We start from the raw sequence: 20,509 nt of genomic DNA, 5'->3' as shown, positions 1-20,509 counted from the left end.
GAAAAGGAATTGTATCATTTTCACATTTTGTAAAATCCAAATTTGTTAACTGTCTCTTCCTCCTTACCCTTCACAACCTCTTCCCTCACACTAGTGCATAGCTACCCCAAATCAGCACATTGTGTGCTTGAAATTCTGTTCCCTCCCATACAAAAAAAATCAATGATTCTAATACCTTCCAAGCCCACGTGCACACACACACAAAGCAGAAAGACGTGCAAATAGAAACACACAGACACATTTAGATCCAGACAGACAAGCAAACAGAGATACGTACAGTATACAAAAAGACTGAGAGATGCACAGGCATAGACATATAGAATACATAGACAGGCACACACACAGGAATGCTTGCCTTCATTGAGTACAAGAATAAGAAAGTCACTTTGCTGCTGCATGAAGTTTTGGTTAAGCTGCCCTTGGAGTATTATGTCCAGTTCTGGTCAGCCCATTATAGGAAGAATGTGGAAGCTTTGGAAAGGGCACAATAAATTTACCAGGATACTGCCTTAATTAGAGGAAAGGTTGCTCCCACAGGAGCAGTGGCTGAAGGAAGACCTGATAAAAATGTGAGGAGCATACGCAGTAGCTTCCCCCCCCCCGCCCCCATAATCATAAACGTGAAGTACTAGAGGACATGCACTTACGATGAGAGGGTGGAAGTTTAAAGGAGATGTGTGGGGCAAAGTTTTGTTTTTACAGAGTGATAGGTGCCTGGGATGGGCTGCCAGGGATGGTTGTAGAAGCAAACACGATAGTGGTGTTTATGAGTGTGTTAGATAAGACACACAGATATACAGGAAATGGAGGGATATGGATTATGAACAGGCAGAGGAGATCTAATTTAATTTGACATTGTTTTTGGAACAAACATTGTGAACGGAAGGATCTGCTACTGTGCTGTTCTGTGTTCAATGTTAATTAGTTCAAAACTGGAGCGTTTCTCTCCATGATAGTTTGCTCAGCCAACAAAGGTTCCTTTAGTTTAGAGTTACCCAACTTGTTTTTATGCCATGGACCCCTGTCATTAACCGAGGGCTCTGCGGACCCCGGGTTGGGAACCCCTGTCAGCAATCACATGTTTAAAGTGCACCATTTTCCCCAGGAGTTTGTTTCTGACTGAACCCCTCAGTTTACTGCATGGCTCTGGAAGCCCTCTGTCAGGTCATTGGAGCCATGGCCAGTCTCATTGGGATTTCACCCCAGTCCAATCGGCAGACCACGAGGACCAACCAGGATCTGAAGGCGGCCTTGCTATGTCTTACTGTAAGTCAGCTACTTGGATTGATCACCTGTTCTGTGCGGAGTCTGCTCATAACACTCTGCACCACTTTTCTACTTGCTTGTTTCCATTTGAGTGTCAGCTTGGTTATCAACCTCCGGTTTCCGAAGCAGGAGTCCGACGTGGAGTCCCGACGGCGGAACAACTGGTCTGTTGTGGCCAGCAGAAGTGAAGGAACAATCATGCAGAAGTCCCCTCTGTCAGAACAGTGGCAAGCCAACTGTCTGAGGCAGCTGGGTCCTTTGTTCTGTTCTAGTCAAAGGCTGTGGCTCTCGAAAGATGTTCCTCTGTGGGTGGTCTTGGTACTAGGGTCTCACCACATTCAATGTTCTCTGCCGGATCATTCCAGTTACTTACTTTCTCTATTGCCACACTCCATGTATATCAATCCCACTTTACATGATTTCTGTCCAAAATCCCCTTTTGCACAGTCTGCTGGCATCAGTTCTGAGATAGACTTCAGCCAGCTTCTGGACTCCTATCTGATTTATGGCCTGCTCCACAGCTTGGTGGATTAGGAGGGTTGCGGCCTAGAGGAAAATTTGTTGGTTCCCTTCCATGACATCCTGGCTCTGGACTTGATCATAGACATCCACTGTTGCCACCTGGATTGCCCTGGGCCTTCAGGCACTGACTGTGGTGGTGGTGGTTGAGGCAGAGGAAGGGTGTACCGTTATGCTTGGTCTGAACACATGGGGGGAGTGCAAGAGTGTGGCAAACTTGCACCATTGTCAGAGTAAACACAAGGAATTCAGCAGATGCTGGAAATTCAAGCAACACACATCAAAGTTACTGGTGAACGCAGCATCTCTAGGAAGAGGTACAGTCGACGTTTTGGGCCGAGACCCTTCGTCAGGACTAACTGAAGGAAGAGATAGTAAGAGATTTGAAAGTGGGAGGGGGAGGGGGAGATCCAAAATGATAGGAGAAGACAGGAGAGGGAGGGATGGAGCCAAGAGCTGGACAGGTGATAGGCAAAGGGGATATGAGAGGATCACGGGACAGGAGGTCCGGGGAGAAGGAAAAGGGGGAGGGGGGGAAACCCAGAGGATGGACAAGGGGTATAGTCAGAGGGACAGAGGGAGAAAAAGGAGAGTGAGAGAAAGAACGTGTGTATATAAATAAATAACGGATGGGGTACGAGGGGGAGGTGGGGCATTAACAGAAGTTAGAGAAGTCGATGTTCATGCCATCAGGTTGGAGGCTACCCAGACAGAATATAAGGTGTTGTTCCTCCAACCTGAGTGTGGCTTCATCTTTACAGTAGAGGAGGCCGTGGATAGACATATCAGAATGGGAATGGGATGTGGAATTAAAATGTGTGGCCACTGGGAGATCCTGCTTTCTCTGGCGGACAGAGCATAGGTGTTCAGCAAAACTATCTCCCAGTCTGCGTCAGGTCTCGCCAATATATAGAAGGCCACATTGGGAGCATCGGACGTGGTATATCACCCCAGCCGACTCACAGGTGAAGTGTCACTCACCTGGAAGGACTGTCTGGGGCCCTGAATGGTGGTAAGGGAAGAAGTGTAAGGGCATGTGTATCACTTGTTCCGCTTACAAGGATAAGTGCCAGGAGGGAGATCAGTGGGGAGGGATGGGGGGGACGAATGGACAAGGGACTCGTGTAGGGAGCGATCTCTGCGGAAAGCGGGGTGGGGGGGAGGAGGGAAAGATATGCTTAGTGGTGGGATCCTGTTGGAGGTGGTGGAAGTTACAGAGAATAATACGTTGGACCCGGAGGCTGGTGGGATGGTAGGTGAGGACCAGGGGAACCCTATTTCTAGTGGGGTGACGGGAGGATGGAGTGAGAGCAGATGTGCATGAAATGGGGGAGATGCATTTGAGAGCAGAGTTGATGGTGGAGGAAGGGAAGCCCCTTTGTTTAAAAAAGGAGGACATCTCCCTCGTCCTGGAATGAAAAGCCTCATCCTGAGAGCAGATGTGGCGGAGACAGAGGCTCCATTGTCAGAGGCTCTTTCACAACTGCTGGCAACAAGGAAGATTTTTACAAATTGTGGAATGCAGTGAATGGAACGTCACAAGGCAAATTTTATTGTGTGAGGGAGGTGATTCAGAGGTACAGCTACAAGAGCTGCTACCTCACAGGCCCAGTTATCCCAGGATCAGTCTTGACCTCAGGTGATACCATGTGGGTTTCCTCCCGGTGCTTCGGTTACCTACACAAGGCTCTTAACCCTTCATATACCTATCCAAATGCATCTCAAATGTTCCAGTTTTATCCACCTCTGCCAGTTCATCCCAGCTGTTCTGAATCCTTTGTGTAAGGAGGTGACCTCTCATCCTTCTTCCTGAATCTATGCCCTCTCTAGCTTTGGACTCCCCAGCCCCGGGGAAAAGGCTATCACCATCTGCCTTATCCATACCCTCACAATTTTATAAACTCTTGTGTCCTCACCTCTCATTTTCCTACACACAAAAGAATAAATATCCAGTGTATCCTACCTTTCCCAATAACTCAAGCCCTCTGGTCCTGGCTGCAACCTGGCAAATCAGCTTTGCACCCTCTTCAGCTTGATAAATGTCATTCTTAGCACACGGTGACTAAAACTGTACAAAGTACTCCAAGTGAGGTTTCACCAATGACTCATATATGTGTAACATGATGTTCCTATTCCCAAACTTTATGTTTATTGGAACTTATGGTTTTTATTTTTTTGTTACAGCCCCATTGGCACAAAAAAATAAATTTTGGCCACAAGACATCAGAGCAGAATTAAGCCACTTGCAGATATCCCACCTCTCCTGGAAGTTCCGGGAGTCTCCCACATATTAACTGTGGCTCCCTGATGCCCGCAAATTATATGCAATATCACGGAAATCAATTTTTTGAGAGCGAGTGAGAGAAAGCAAGAGAGAGCGCGAGAGCAACCACGAGAGAGAGAGAGAGCTTGAGCGAGAGAGAGAGAGCGCGCCATGGCAGAGGGTTTCAAAAAAAAAAATAAAACGTACGTCTCCCCAGACTACACTAAAGTGTACCCCTGCCTAACAGGGGTCAAAATAATGACAGTGTTGCTCACTAGCTTTTTGCAACAGTGACTTTTCTATTGCCCATGGTGGGTTAAGACTGTAAAAGACATGTTGAGGTGAGTTTAACATGTGTCATTCGTTCATTAGCACAGCCAACGTTATTTAAACTAGCTGGCTAGCTGCTAAGGAGCTACTCTATTGCAGATATCCCACCTCTCCCGGAAGTTCCGGGAGTCTCCGGCAAATTGATGGTGCTACCTCCCTGAAATGAGTTTTTGCAGGGTGGGATGTCTGTATTTGGCCCATTGAGTCTGCTCCACCATTCCATCATGGCTGATTTATTATCCCTCTCAACCCGATTCTTCTCCCTTTCCCCCCGTAACCTTGGCCTCCACAGCCATCAACGCCAACGAATTCCACAGATTCATCTAAAGAAATTCCTCCTGTGACTCTGATTCGGACTGAGTGGCCTGACAGAATGGTGGTGGGGAGAAGGTTGATGACTGGTGTAACAGGCTTGTCTGTCCTCTGTCTGTGACTTACAGAACCAATAGGGTGGTTTGGCGGTGGCTCATGCTCCCTCACATCCAGCGGTGGAATGATCCATTCTCTCTTTTGTCGTTTGAAATGGTTAGCCTTTCGGAAATAGATTCTGGGATGCTCAGTTTTCAAAACCTGCAACAGAATTAAGCATGTTACAGAAGCACAGAACGTTCTCATTTGTGCCAGTGTGAAGGTGAAGCTGCATCTTAAACCTTGCTCTTTTCATCTATACCCCTACGGTTTCTTCCTTCTCAGATGGTATGTTGGTAAATTTGTTTATCATCGTATGTATTGAGGTCCAGTGGAAAACCATTTTGTAAGCCATTCATACAGATCGTAGCAACAGAGCACTACAGCACAGAAACAGGCCCTTCAGCCCCTTTACTCTGTGCTAGCTGGTCTATTAGGACTGTAACACTCCAAAGCTCTCATCCATGTGTGTGCCCATCCAAACTTCTCTGAGATGGTACAATTGAATTTGTGACATTAGTGCATTGAGGTAGTACACAGGAGAAACAGAATATTAATGCAGAATAAAGTGTTACATTTACAGAGAAAGTGTAGTGCAGGTAGACAATAAGGGGTAAGGTTGTGACAAGATAGATCGTGAGGTTGAGAGTCCATCTTATCATTTCAGAGTCTATTAATAGTGGGAGAGAAGTTGTCCTTGAGACCAGAGGTAGGCACATGCTATATCTTTTGTATCTTTGGCCCCAGGGACACACTGGTTCACCATGTGTGGTACAGTGGCTTCCTGGCATCCGAGACCAGGGTTCGATCCTAACTTTCAGTGCTGTCTGTGCAGAGTTTGCACACCTTTACTGTGAGGTTACTCCTAGAAGTGCTGGTTTCCTCCCACATTCCAAAGTAGTGTTAGTTGGCTACTGCAAATTGTCCCCAAGTTGATAAAATCAGGAAGGAGGGGGGTGGATTGAAGGTGTTTGATGAAATGAGGGGGGAAAATTTTTAAAAAGTGGTTCATGTAGTGTTACAGATTAGAAGTTTGGTGCTTGCTTGTATCTGTGATGTATGACTCCAAAAGACACAAAGAACAAAAAAAAATGAACCCAAGTGTGATCACAAGCACTATTCCCACTGTAACCGAGACTGGAGGACGTACAGTTTTACAGTCATAGATTCATAGTCATACTGCATAGAAACAGAATTAGAAACAGGTCTACAGCCCCATCGTTGACTACGAGGTTTACTTACGCTAGTCTAATTTGCCCACGTTTACACTCGTATTCCTTTAAACCTTTCCTATCGACATACTTATCCTATTGTTATTACACCAGTCTCACCCACTTTCTATAGCACCTGATTCCATTCATGCACCACCCTCCATGTATGCCTCTCAGATCCCTTTTAAATCTTTCCCCTCTTACCTTAAATGTATGCCCTCTAGTTCTTGATGCTCTTTCCCTGGGAAAAAGTCCTTGTGCTTTCAGAGTGTATATGCTTTGCAAATAAACCTGATTAATTAGTATCTCTTACCGTCTTTGATTGGTTTGCAAAGGACACTAACTGGATAGGAACTTCCCATTTCTCATGCGTCTTTAAGTCCTTTGCCACAACTTGGAAGTAATACTTCGATTTGATGTGTTGGGTACGGGTTGCATATACCCTGCCGTCAGAATGGATTCCAAAATTGACATCATTGGTACGCATCCTGATGTGGTCTCCCAAATTACAATGGTAAAATTCCACTGGAATTTCAAAAACAGCCATTCATTGTGGTAAAGAAGAACATTCAACAGTACAGCCATGTCAGGCCCTTTAGCCCACAATATCTGTGCAGAGCATGATGCTAAATTAAATTCATCACTTCTGCCCATGTCCCCCCATTCTTTGCATATTCATGCACCCATCTCTGTACGTCTTGAACACCTCCATTATCTCTGCTTCTACCACCACCTACCCTGGTAGCACATTGCAGGTACCCACCGTCCTCCATAGAACAACTCACCCCACACATCTCCCTCAAAATTACCCCTCCCAGCTTAAAGCTATGCCCTATGGTATTAGACGCTTCCACCCAGGAGAAAGGATTCTCACTAACTACCCTATTTATGGCTCTCCATTTTATAAACTTCTACCAAGTCTCCCCTTACCTCTGCCAAACCAGTCACAAATTTGTCCACCCTCTCCTTGTACCTCATACCCCTGAATCCAGGCAGCATCCTGATAAATCTCTTCTGCATCCTTTCCTAAGCTTCTACATCCTTCCTATAATGGCCTGCATCCAGGGTATAAACACAAGTTAACACCAAGAATTATTACAATTAACATTACCTTTAAGTACAACATTCCCCTTTAACAGCTTTGGAGGAACCATGGCCTCAAACTGGTGTTTTGCAAACATTTTCTTGCAGCATTGTCCAGTTTGAGAACACACCTGGAATGGTACAATGGAAAAATTTATTAAATAAACAACTGTAATGCAAAGTTATGATTTCAAGAATTGTATTGACATTAACGACAAAAGGTACTACCCAATTGCACAATTAGAAATGCAATCTCTTTCATCAGTACTTCTCTTAATCCTAGCACCATCTGAATACCAACACTTGTTATGCTGCAACACAGAAAATGTAATAGTTCATGTATATACAAGGAGCAGCCTCAAAAAGCAATATATTAATTATTTCTTTTATTGGTGTTGATGAATGATATGCACTGGCTTATTTTTATAGAAGGCAGCAATAGAGTGCTGCCTGAGACACCAAACAGAACTATAAACAGACAGCCCTCAGCAGTCGGTCCCTCTTTCATCCTCTGTTCTAGTCGCTGCGCTAAGACTTCCACTCCCTCTGTCGAGACTGAAAAGCATGTGAACCACGAGCGGAACACAAGCAAAGAAAAACCAACGGGTCCACTTCCCTTGTCAAAAAGCGCAAGATCTCATTTAACATCATCATTCCCCTGTTAGTTGATTCACCAACAGCTGTCAAAGTCCTCGGCTTTTGGAAGTTCAAGGAGATGCAGCAGATTACAGACTTAAAACTTCTACAGATAAAAGCATCGCAGCTGATGATGAAAACTCCAGTGCCCAGGAATGCTACAGTGTGGTGGGACTCAGCCACCATGGGTACATCTCTCCCCACCATCAAGGAATCAACAAGAAGCAATGCCTCAGGAAGGTGACACTCTTCATCAAGGATGCCCATCATCTTCTCACTGCTGCCATGAGGCAGCACACACCCACACCTTGACTTTCAACGACTGCTTCTTTACCACTGCCTGCTGGTTCCTGAAATGACCTGAGAAATCCCAGCACTACTTCAGAATATATGTCTTTATCTCTCTCAACTTGCACTAGTGTTGTTAAGTTTAGTTTGTTGCTCATTCTGCTATACATGTATAATTTTTGCTTATTTAAGTTATAAACTTTGCCTGTCTTGTTTTGGAATGTGCTATGCTGCTGCTACAAAAAGCTAATTTTCGTGGCATTTACTCCCGGAGTACAGCACAATGCAAAACTCTTAGGCACATAAATATATAGCTAGGGTGCCTAAGACCTTGGCACAGTATTGAATTTGTCAACGTGACAAGTGGAGAGAGTTTGTAAATCGTTAGGGAACAGAGGATGTTAGGAATGTCAAGGGTGGAGCACTCTGGGACTGCTCTGGGGCGGATGGCAGAGAAGGAAGTGCACGTGTGGGGAGTGGCACAGGTGCAGACACACCCAGCGCTGAGGCACCAGACAAGGTCATTTGATTCCAATCAATTGTTTTATTGTTCATTATGGAATGTTTCTCAGGTGCTTCCTGCAAAAGCTTGAGAGGTCAGCTTCCATGTCACTTATCAGACTCTTAAATGGACCTCATTGTTTTACCTTGCTCTAATTCTATGTACTGCGTAATCAATTGATCTGTATTAACAGCAAGACAAGCTTTTCCACAGTATTTTCAGTACAAGCGAAAACAGTAAATAGGCTAAGTGATGACATTTTGATCTCATTACCTACCTCATCACGGCTCTTCCCTGTAGTGCACTTTGTTTGTACCTGCATCACTATCAACTGCATTCCATTTCCTGTATAGACTACCTTTATGTAATCATGCAAGACATAAGCTGTCTGGATGGCACAGAAACAAAACTTCCACTTCGATTTATTGGTATCTATGTAACAACAACAAAAAATAACAAACTAATTCCATTCTAAAGCCCAATATCTTCAGAACTTGCTATTTGAATATAAGTGTACCAAGAGCTAGCAGTGGCCACTCAGCCCATCAATTCTGTTCTATTATTTAATAGGCTAATCTAATTGTAACCCCAATTTTACATTCTTAACTACCCCTATGACTGTTCATCCCACTTGTTATCAATAATCTGGGAGCGAGAACCTTAAAAGAAAAAGGATGATTTTATTTGATGTGTAGCCCCCCTGGCCACCCTCAGGGTCGCTCGGCTCGCTGTCGTCTAGGGAAACAGCCTCGGCCCCGCCAAACTGGGTAATTCGTTTGTGTGGATGCTGTGTGAGGTACCCCACCCCGCCCAAATAACAGACAATACACCAGATACGATTAAATGATTTACAGTTTATAGATATTACTGGAACTATATAATTAAAAGAGAATAAAATATAAAAGGAAAATAAAAGGCGCCACACTTATCAAAGTTCAATCTCTTCGTGCACAAAACCGTTGGAGCTCAAGGACCTTCTTCTTCACCCTGTGACCCCTTGGACCACCTCGACCGGCCGCCTGGGACCAACAACGGTGGTCGACCAGACGCTCCACACGAGTCCGTCTCCGTCTCCTCGCTGAACGTCCCGCTCGGGGTCCGACCCCGTTAGTGGACTCACAGCACCTAGTCCATCCTCTGTCTCGCTCTCCCGCCTTCTCCCCCAACACCCCGCGCATACAGTATCTTCAAATACACCAAAACCATAACAACTATCCCAATTGGTTAATAGCACCCTCTTATCACCCTCTAAACCACAACAAGCTGCTAGCGCAAACTTTCTCAACGTTAAAGCACAACAAAGCCGCATTCCACAGATTAACATAACAAAAACGCCATTTTAATTAGCCTCCGCAGTAACATAAAAATCGAAACCCCCTTACACTCTCCCCCCACCAAATAAAGTCATGTCCTCATGACTTCTAAATAACTCGCCACCCAGTCCTATAGACACACAACACACACATACACAGATACACACAGTGACAGTGCTCCCCAAACAGTAGACCTTACTCCCGTCCCACGGGCGCTAAATAGGCCAACCTATCTGGGAGCTTCTTAACCCTCTGAGACCTCCGTACCCCCTCACCTAAACCCACAAGGCTCAGACACTACTAGGGATACCTCGGGCCTGCTTGCCAACTCCTCTCTCACTCAGGCCACCACTACAGCTCGGAGCCCCCTGTCCCGTGGCCGGGGCCCCGCCTCTCCTCCTTCCTGATCCTGCCGTAACTCAGACTGCCCACAGCTAGCCCTCCCCACTACACCTGACTCAGTGGGAGAAGGGCCAAAGGTCTCTTCCTCAATCACGGGGAAGTTAGCGAAAGGCAGCATGTACCACATGTGCAGCACATCATCCTTCGAATCCGTATTCTTCCTCATTCCTTCGATCGGTAGCTGCTGTTTGAGTTTCTCCAAACTGAAACATTTAGCTGGGGCTACCCCTTCAGCCTCCTGCAGTCGAGACGTCAGCTTCTTCGGGGACTCCTTCAACTCTCGCCACAGCCTCAGCAGTTCTGACTCAGGGTTCCTGGCCATCTCAATCTGGGACGCAGTTTCCCCACCAGCTTCTTCCACCCTGACTTGAAAAGCAGCAGTTAAAGGATGTTCAGCCTCCGGTTGTTTCTTCCTGAGGACGTCTTCCAGGTCGACTTTCAGTTTTTCCACTTCATTTAAACTCGCGATAGTCATCTTCAGGTTCCTTTCAAGCGTCCGCCTCCCTTTTCCGAGATCGGTCCTCCATTTCTTTACCTCCTCGGGAGTGTAGTCAAACTCCCCTCCCTGGGCTCTCGGTTTTCTGTTGACCTTAGTCAGAACACTTCCTTGATCTTCCCCAACTTGTAAATCTTCCAATCTATTCTGAATGGATGTCTTGAGTTTCTGCTGATACCTTCGAAGGTGGGTCATTGTTTCTTCTCGCTGGATTAATTCGTCAGTATATGACCGCAGTGCGATGCAAATCCCCTCTCTTCCCTGTGTCTCATTCAGATTGATGACCTGGGTTTCCATCCCCCGGTCCACCACCGTCTGTCCCAATACCAGGAAGTTCAACTGGTATGTCGGGTCGTTTTCCTCACATTGCACCAAACTCCTCTGGCCAAAAACTCCTCCACATTTGACACTTCGCTTCGGTCGCCCGGGCTCAGCCACTCGTCTCGCCTCATAGTCCCCCAAGGCGAATCCAAGCTCTAGGCGGTCATCCACATACGTCAAAGCTCCACACACCTTCACTTCCCCCACGGTTTTCCTCATGCCCCGCGGGAAGGATGCAGGGGCTCCGGATATGCCCTTGGGCATCTTTTCGGATCGGAAGAATCCTAGGGAACTAGTAAAGGCCATCTTCGGCTCAACAGCCTCACGATCTGGCAACATCCACCCCTCAGATGCAGCACATTAAACCACGTCGCATCATCCACACACACGCTGCCTTCATCTTCCACGCCGCCAGGGTCTAGTTGCCGCGACCTCTCTCTCACTGAGGTGTCTTCAGCGGTCAACTCCCCTCCCTCGTGGTGGTTCGGAGCATCTACTAAGAGGGTCTCACCCTCAGCTACTTTCCCCAAGCCGTACCACCGCTGGGTCTCATTTAAATTCGGTACTGGCTCAAGGCTGCTACACACGTCCTCAGAAGCAACTCGACACACTGGGTGCCCAGAAAATGCCTCCATGAACTCCAGGGTCATTAACCAATCATCATCTTCTGGATAACTACTGCCACTAGTACCCAAAGTCTCCAGTGCCCTTGCGGTTGTCAAGGGTAAATGCTTCAGACACCGGTTGTAAAACGAACTGTCCAACAACTTGATCTGTGCGCCGGGGTCGAGGATAGCTTTAGCATCGCTTCTCTCTATCCATAGCGACATCCTGGGGCGTGGCCCCTCTAAGCCTTCAGGAATAGGGTCTTTTCCTTGCGGAAGTTCAGTGTTACATTACTAGGAACGTGTTTCCCCAGAGACCGCAGGCCGTACCCCCACTGGGCCTCCACTAAGTTTCCCGACACCTCTCTGATCAGCTGAACAACTGATCCCCTGAAATGATCCCCCTGGCACTACAAGCAATTTAGCCGCCCTCCTCGCCAGAGAAGACACACTGAAAACTTTCCCCCCTCTTTCAAATAACTGACAGCTGTCACTACGGTGTAAGTGAACCTGACAGCTCTAACACCGTCACCAGCCCGCCTACTCAAACTTTCAACCAATCCCTGTCGCTCTCCCTCAACCAAGCACTGCCACTCATCTAACAACTGAGAGATCCGCTCCGCCCACGTCTCACACGTCTCCGCCCCTCCTGGGGTGGACACTATCCCCAGTGCCAGGCGGAGCCTGCCAGAGCTAGAACATTTATTCGCAGACTCTACCTCCAAATCAGACCACTCTTTCCTCTCTCTCCCAACTGCATGGATAGCCCCGAGTGCCACCTCTAACTCGTCAATGCTAATCTGAACTCGAACAAAGACCGCACCCACAACGCATACAGCAATCAACAGCAAATAACCCACAGAGACACACATTACAGATTTAATCAGGGCACCCACACAGCATACCAACAGACTCAAGCATCCCGGACGAGCCCCCACAATGTAGCCCCCCTGGCCACCCTCAGGGTCGCTCGGCTCGCTGTCGTCTAGGGAAACAGCCTCGGCCCCGCCAAACTGGGTAATTCGTTTGTGTGGATGCTGTGTGAGGTACCCCACCCCGCCCAAATAACAGACAATACACCAGATACGATTAAATGATTTACAGTTTATAGATATTACTGGAACTATATAATTAAAAGAGAATAAAATATAAAAGGAAAATAAAAGGCGCCACACTTATCAAAGTTCAATCTCTTCGTGCACAAAACTGTTGGAGCTCAAGGACCTTCTTCTTCACCCTGTGACCCCTCGGACCACCTCGACCGGCCGCCTGGGACCAACAACAGTGGTCGACCAGACGCTCCACACGAGTCCGTCTCCGTCTCCTCGCTGAACGTCCCGCTCGGGGTCCGACCCCGTTAGCGGACTCACAGCACCTGGTCCATCCTCTGTCTCGCTCTCCCGCCTTCTCCCCCAACACCCCGCGCATACAGTATCTTCAAATACACCAAAACCATAACAACTATCCCAATTGGTTAATAGCACCCTCTTATCACCCTCTAAACCACAACAAGCTGCTAGTGCAAACTTTCTCAGCGTTAAAGCACAACAAAGCCGCATTCCACAGATTAACATAACAAAAACGCCATTTTAATTAGCCTCCGCAGTAACATAAAAATCGAAACCCCCTTACAGATGCAAAGGGACTTTGTAGTACAGGAAATGTGGAAAGCTAATTGAACTGTCTTTTTGCGTCCAAATCCTGTAACTCCCTCTCCAATAGCACAATTGAAGGTGGAGGGTCATCACCACCTTGGGGATGGGCGATAGATATTGGCCTTGTTGTTACACCCAAATTCCAAACAATGAATAAGAAAACACCCAGGAACACAGCACCGCCTACTTTGAAACAAATTAAACAACAAAACCATGAGAACACACAAAGGCAAGAACACAAGGAAAAAGAACAAGAGTCAAATGGTTCAGGAATTTGATGGAGGGGTAAAGTTTTCATGTAGAGGTGGTGAATATTTAGAATAAGCTACCAGAGGAAGTGGTACAATAGTCTCATTTCAGAAGAACTTGGATAGGCAAATGGATGGTGACTAAAAATGACTTGTGATTTTGATGACATTGCAACGTTTTGGTTGCTGATATCTGTTTTAGGATGTCGGGACAGGACATGCACAGCAGAAGAGTCTTGCTTTTTCTTTCTGGTTTATTAAGGAAAACTGATTAACTGGTATTTCAAAGTATCACTGATGAGCCTTGTGTAAAAGTCACTTGGGCTGGTAAGGGTTAGGGGAATGTGGACTAAACATGGGAAAATGTGATTGGTTTAGATGGGCATTTTGGATCAGTTGAGTGAAAAAGCCTGATTCCTTGCTGTTTGACAGTATGGCTCCAAGATTCAGAGTCTCCACCTTCATGACAGCTCTCTCAGTTCTGCAAGGGTCTCTTGGAAGGTATTTTGCCAATCTACCAAGACATTAAGGAATATGTAGCATGAACTTCTTAGTACACATGAAGCCAATTAGCCCAGTGTGTCCATATTAGTTCACAGTGGAGTGATCCCATCAGAACCATTCCCTCACTCACTTTTCGCTCACATTCCCAATGACTGATACCCCTGCTCCTACATTAGGTCATCATGGAAGTGATGGGTAAAGGGTCAAGCTTTGTCCTGTGCAGTTGCAACACTAGGCACAATTTACAGTGATCATAATTTGTTTATTATTGTCACATATACTGAGATTCAGTGTAAAGCTTTTGATCTTAAAGATATAAATTAGCTTTATTTGTCACATGTACATTTAAACATACTGAAATGAAAAGTCTCGGCCTGAAACATCGACTGTACTCTTTTCCATAGATGCTGCCTGACCTGCCGAGTTGTTCCAGCATGTTGTGTGTTGCTTGGATTCCCAGCATCTGTAGATTCTCTTGTTTTGTGATTGAAATGTATCGTTAATGTCAAAGCTATTCTTAGAGGGTTGCACTGTGGGATGCCCACAGGTGTTTCCATGCTTCTGCCACCAACACAGCAAACTCAAAACTCACCAACCACAGCCTGTACATCTTTGGGAATTGCGAGGAAATCAAAGTACTCAGGGGAAATGGACATAGTCAAGATAAAAGCATGCAAATATGGTGACATACATGTATTTCAATAATACATTTATTTTGCATGTTGAATTGGTTCATTCTTGCCTCATGTACTGAAGTACAGTGAAAAGGTTGTCCAGCATACTGTTCATACAGATCAGACCATTGAGTGGTACATTAATGTAGAACAAGTAACAGCTACACAGAAAGCGCAGTGCAGGCAAGTGCAGTGCAGGTAGACATAAATAACCTATGTACACTCCAATTGACCTAACAAATCATATCTGAGATGTGGCAGGAAAGCAGTGCACCGGGAAAACCTATTCAGTCACAGGGAGAATGAGTAAACTCCGCAGGATCAAACCCAGCTTTCTGGCATCAGCTCTTTCTGATATAGCGTTTTGGTGCTCGATTAAACAGCTTGTACAAAGTACACCTGCACAAAAGTCACTGGATCTCTCGAGTGTTATGTTTGGCAATAAGATTATTGTTCTTTCATGACCAATTGGAACATCACAAACAACTCATACTTTGAGAGGGTTTACCTTTCAAGCAAATGGCCTGTGTCACAATTTTCTAAATACAAAACACCTCATCTCTGCAGATGTTCAAAAGACCACAGAAAATACACCAGCATCTTTACTTTCTTAGGGGTTAAGAAGGTTCAGCTTGCACCACTCTACAGATGTACTGTTGAAATTGTCCTGACAGGTTGCATTGAGGTTTGGTACAGCAATTCAAATGCACAAGAATGCAAGAAAGTCGTGGACTCTGCCCAACACATCTCAGCCATGTCCCTCCCCACCATCACTACTGCCTCAAGGAGACAATATCCAAACATCCCCTGCAAAATCCTGCAGTTTAGCATAAAATAACTATTTTGATCACTTTACAATAAACTGTACTGTTTGTTCTTGTTCTCATAGAGTTCTTTCTTGTAAATGTTGTGTAATTAATGCTTATTTGATGCCATGTGCCTGTAATGCTGCTGTAACTTTTTCATTACATCTGTGCATTGACAATAACTTTGAAACAAGTTAAAATATTTTCTGTTTACCAGGAATTAATTTTTATTACATTTCCTAGATGATTTTTATCGCAATTTGTGAATTCCAGAAAGGTGGGGGGGGAGGATTTTCCATTACTTGACCAGCTGTAATCAAGGTAGTTGCCTGTAGGGGGCTACATAGGGTTCAAAATGGAAAATAAATTGGGTCAATGGACATTGGAGGCCATTCAGCCCCTCAAGCTTAGTCCACTATGCACTGGATCATGACTGATGTTATGATATAATCCTGGCTCACTTAGATCAACAAATGAAGATCAGTTTTTAAAGCTGGCCAACTAGTCTAAAGCTCTGGACTAAATAAAATGTCCCAAAACTATCCTCACCTATTAATGGATCCTTCTCTCTTCTTCCCCTCTCTCATCAGGCAAAAGAAATATGAAAGCTTTAGAGTATGTACACATCACTGGGCTGAATTACAGCTTCCATCCGACTGTTGCCAGAATCTTGAACAGAATTCATGTACTAAAAGATAAACTCGTGGTCCCCAATGTACCTCGTCATGGCCCTCATTACACTTCGTTGACCATTTGCCCTCTAACTGTAACACTGTATTCCCTATTCCCTTAAATACTACAGTATACTTGTATTTGGAATGACCTGTACAAATGCCACGATGCCATGCAAAGACAAGTGTTTCACAGGAGACCGCACCTGTCTGCAAATGGAGTAGCAGCAATCTTGTGCTGCTCTTAGTTTTGTTTCTCTCCCCCTAGTTTAAACTTCGAATTTAAAATTTTTATTTGCTGATTCTTGAGGGAGAACAATATGTCTATGTCTACAAGGAGTGGGAAGAACTTGTCTGAACCTAGTGACAAAGGTAATGGGAAAGGAAAGATCTGATGAAATGCACCCAGGGGCTGAAGATATTGTTGGGACACTGAAATCAATTAAAGTTCAGAATGGGTCAATTAAAAACCAACTGTAAAAGAATAGTAATGAAATGAAGTCATTTCTGGGAAAACTTAAAGACTTGGAAACTCAAGTTATTACACACGAAGAGGAATTGAAGATAACTAAGCAAAAATTGTTTGAAGCTGCAACCCATTTGGAAAGATATCAAGATAAGATTATAGACCTGGAAACTAGGTCTCCCTGAAGGAATATACGAATTGTTGGGCTGCAAGGAGCTGAAGATGGAGATTTAACTGCTTACTTTGGTAAGCTTTTTCATACTTTATTTCCTACCACATTATCACAGCCACCTGCTATAGAAAGAGCACATAGAGCTTTTACTTTGAAATTTAAAGATCCAAATAAACCAAGGTCTGTCTTGGTTTGTTTTCATCACTTTAAAATTAAAGGTCAAATAATGCAACAGGCAAGAAAACAGAGAGTTTTTAGATTTAAGGAATCTGAGCTCTGTTTTTATGAGGATTATCCAAAGGAGGCAATGGAACAAAGATCAAGATTTGCTCTGGAAATGAAACAGGCATATGATAAGAAACTGTTTCCTTCTTTGTGCTACCCGACAAGAATTGAAGTTTTTCCTCCTAACTCTCCTCCTCGTACATTTTTTGATCCAAAAGCCGCACTGGACTTCGTTCAAACTATACCTGCCACCGCTACCGAATGAACTACCTGAAAGGTTGTTTGGTTATCTGTGTATTATTGGCATTTCGGAAAGAAGATTTATGAAAGTTACTTGGACATTCCATTGAGAGACTAATAAAAGAAGATAAGGAGATTTGTTCATTATTGCATATTATTGGTTTTCTTTTAGAAAGAAGATCTATGGTTCAAGTATGACTGTTTAAATGGTTACTTGGACAGTTGACTGACAAAAGAAGAAAAAGGGATTTGTTTCTTTAACCTAATATCTGGTTTGATTTTTTTTTTGTTTCTTTCTTAATTAACATATTGGTAGTTTTCCTACTAATGGGGCTTCTTTTTATATATATATTTGGGAGGGTTCAATTACTTATGATATTATTAATTAGTATTTTTGAAAATTTTAGCTGGGTTAAATATGCTATTAACCTTTTTTCTACTTTATTATAGCGTCTTATAACCGAATTTAAAGTTTTTTTAGGGATTTAATGTTAAATTTAAAAATGGCGCTGTTTTTTCCTTTTAAGAGATAACATTATTTTGGTTCTTTCTTGTTTAATAGATGTTGGAATGTAAATACATTCCTTTGTTGAGACTTCATCGTTTTTCTTACAAAGTCACTCATTTTTTTTTTACTAACTAGGGGGAGGGAAAGAAAATCCTTAATTTTTTTTTTCTGTACAGACAGAGCAGTCCCTGATTTTGTAGTCTATCATAGGTTGCTTGCCTTTTTTTTGGGCTTTCGGGGAGGTGGGTGGAGTTAGAGTTAGGAGTTTTTTCCCCATTGGGTGGTTCCGGATCATACATGTTTTCTATGTGGTTGTATTCTTCATCATCGCCATTTTTGATCATCCCGTATTGGTATGTGCTCTGCGCATGTATAAAGTAGAATAAAATTATAGTATGGTATTTAAACAGATTAATGTAATAAGTTGAAATGTACGTGGTTGGAATCACCCTATGAAACAAAAAAAGACTTTTAAAATTATTAACCGATTCCACCCTGATATAATTTTTGCTCAAGAGACACATATCAGGGCGGGAGATCAAAATAGAATTTTTTGGATGGTGGAGAGGTTTGCAATTCCACTCTACTTCTCAGAGTAAAACTAAAGACGTGTCCATCTTTATTAAATCCAATACATTTATTCAAGACGATATTGAGTCAGATTCTAATGGTAGATTTTTAATTGTTAAAGGAGTGATCTGTAACAGAAAAGTTGCTTTGGTCAATCTGTACAGTCCTAATTTAAAAAAAGGTATTTGCTTTACTGCCTGATTTAAAAGAATATATGTTGATAATGGGTGGGGATTTTAACTGTTGTTTAAATCCTATGATTGACAAGAGCTCCACCAATCAGCGACTTCCAAATTGCTCCACGTCACTTATTAACTCCTTTTTGATCAATTATGGATTGGTCAAATTATGCAGGTATCTGCACCCCGATAACAGGGAATATTCTTTCTTTTCACATGTTTTTAAAAAATATTTGAGTCCCATTATATTCACCTAAGTCAGATAAACCTCGGCATATTATTTTATGATTTCATTATTTTCAAGACAAGGAGAAGCTGTTTCGTTTTGCTCGACCTAAAGGTTATATTGATTTCTCGGATCTCCGTTTTCGATTGGTGGAGGATTTTAGTAAACAGGTTCGTGATCAACGTGTCCGTTACAGATCTGTGATGTTGGAATTCTACAAGATGGATTTAAAACCAGTGTTGCTTTATCCCGCACGTTTGAGGATTCGATTGCCTGATGGGTCTTCCCGTTTCTTCGACTCTCCGTCGGAAGCCCAGAGTTACCTGGATCAACATTTGCCTTCAACATTCTAATCGCACTATTAAATCATCTGTTTGATCGGAGGCTGTTAATCTGTTGGGTTTAATTTCTTTCTTTTGCTGTATATGAGGGCAGAAATCTTATTTTTTCGGTTTAATTAATATGGTGGCCAAACTTCTTTTTAACTGCGTCATTCCTTTCTTCTTCCCTGGGGATTCTTGGTGGCCATTCCCACAGCATCATTTTACCCACGTACCTGGAGGCCTTAAACTTTGTAGTTTTTTTGGCTAGACTATGCTGATATTTCATTTTCTTGTTTAATTATATGGTCCGTTGTAGGTTAACAGTTTTCTTTATATGTACCTGTTTTTTCTTTGTATTATATCGTTTTAATCGGTGTACTTTTTTTTTACTCTTTTACTGTTTTATAACTTCAGCTGATCTTTTTACATATACACTTTTTTTTAGTGAGCGTCTATCAGAAGTTATGGGGATAGATTTAGTGCCTGCTTCTTTCTGGCTACTCTATCTTAGATTTAGCTTTGGGGTTACGGGGTGGGGGGGGGGCGGGGGGGCTTCACTTTTTAGTTTTTCTTTCTTCTTGGGCTACTTATATTATTGAAGTATTTGTCGCACTCTCTTTCTCGCTATCTCATGTTTATTCTGTTCCCTTTCCGGGTTCGTGGGTCGAATCTATTGTCAATCCTCCTTTATTTGAGGGTTGACTTTAGGGATTATGGAGTCTACTATTAATTTTGTCTCTTGGAATACTAACGGTCTTAATCATCCAATTAATAGGAAAAAAATCTTTAAAGTATTCCGGAGAATTGAAGCACGTATTCTATTTTTACAAGAGACCCATGTGCGGAGGGGGGACAGATTACGTTTTTTTAAGTTCTGGAAGGATCAACACTACCATTCGAATTCCAACACCAAAATTCGAGGAGTTTCTATTTTTGTAGATCCTTCAATCAGTTTTGTGCAACACGATATTATTTCTGATCCGAATGGTAGATTTTTATTGGTTAATGGTTTACTCTTTAATAAAAAGGTAGTTTTGGTTAATGTCTATGGACTGTCGGGAATTTTATAAATCATTTAATTTGTTCCCGAATTTGAATGAGTTTTCATTAATCTGGGGCGGAGATCTTAATACTTGTTTATCCCCATTATTGGACCGTTCGGCTCCTATACGGACTCTACCCAATAAATCCGCAACCTTCATTAATTCATTTCTCTCAGATTCCGGGTCGACGGACATTTGGCGATTTTTGCATCCTCAGGAAAAAGACTTCTCTTTTTTTTCCCACATGTTTATCATCCCTATTCAAGAATTGATTTTTTTTTATTGACTCTCGTCTTATTTCTTCAGTGGTTAAATGTGAATATGACTCTATAACCATTTCGGATCATGCTCCACTT

At 43.6% G+C, this 20,509-nt stretch overlaps 1 protein-coding gene across 1 annotated transcript in view; it reads right to left on the bottom strand.

The window, feature by feature from the left end:
• Nucleotides 1-20,509, bottom strand: part of LOC140197607 (desmoglein-2-like) — a 73,314-nt gene that overhangs the window by 37,863 nt on the left and 14,942 nt on the right. Inside the window, exons 2-4 of the mRNA XM_072257818.1 lie at nt 7,109-7,211; nt 6,311-6,522; nt 4,817-4,948 (exon numbers count right to left, since the gene is read on the bottom strand). Of these exons, the coding sequence (XP_072113919.1) occupies nt 4,817-4,948; nt 6,311-6,522; nt 7,109-7,211 (447 nt within the window). The remainder of the gene's footprint in view (nt 1-4,816; nt 4,949-6,310; nt 6,523-7,108; nt 7,212-20,509) is intronic.

Source organism: Mobula birostris, chromosome 1, assembly GCF_030028105.1.
Source record: "Mobula birostris isolate sMobBir1 chromosome 1, sMobBir1.hap1, whole genome shotgun sequence".
Taxonomy (NCBI): Eukaryota; Metazoa; Chordata; class Chondrichthyes; order Myliobatiformes; family Myliobatidae; genus Mobula; species Mobula birostris.
Note: the sequence above shows the minus strand (reverse complement) of the source record. Positions and strands in the feature narration are given on the sequence as shown.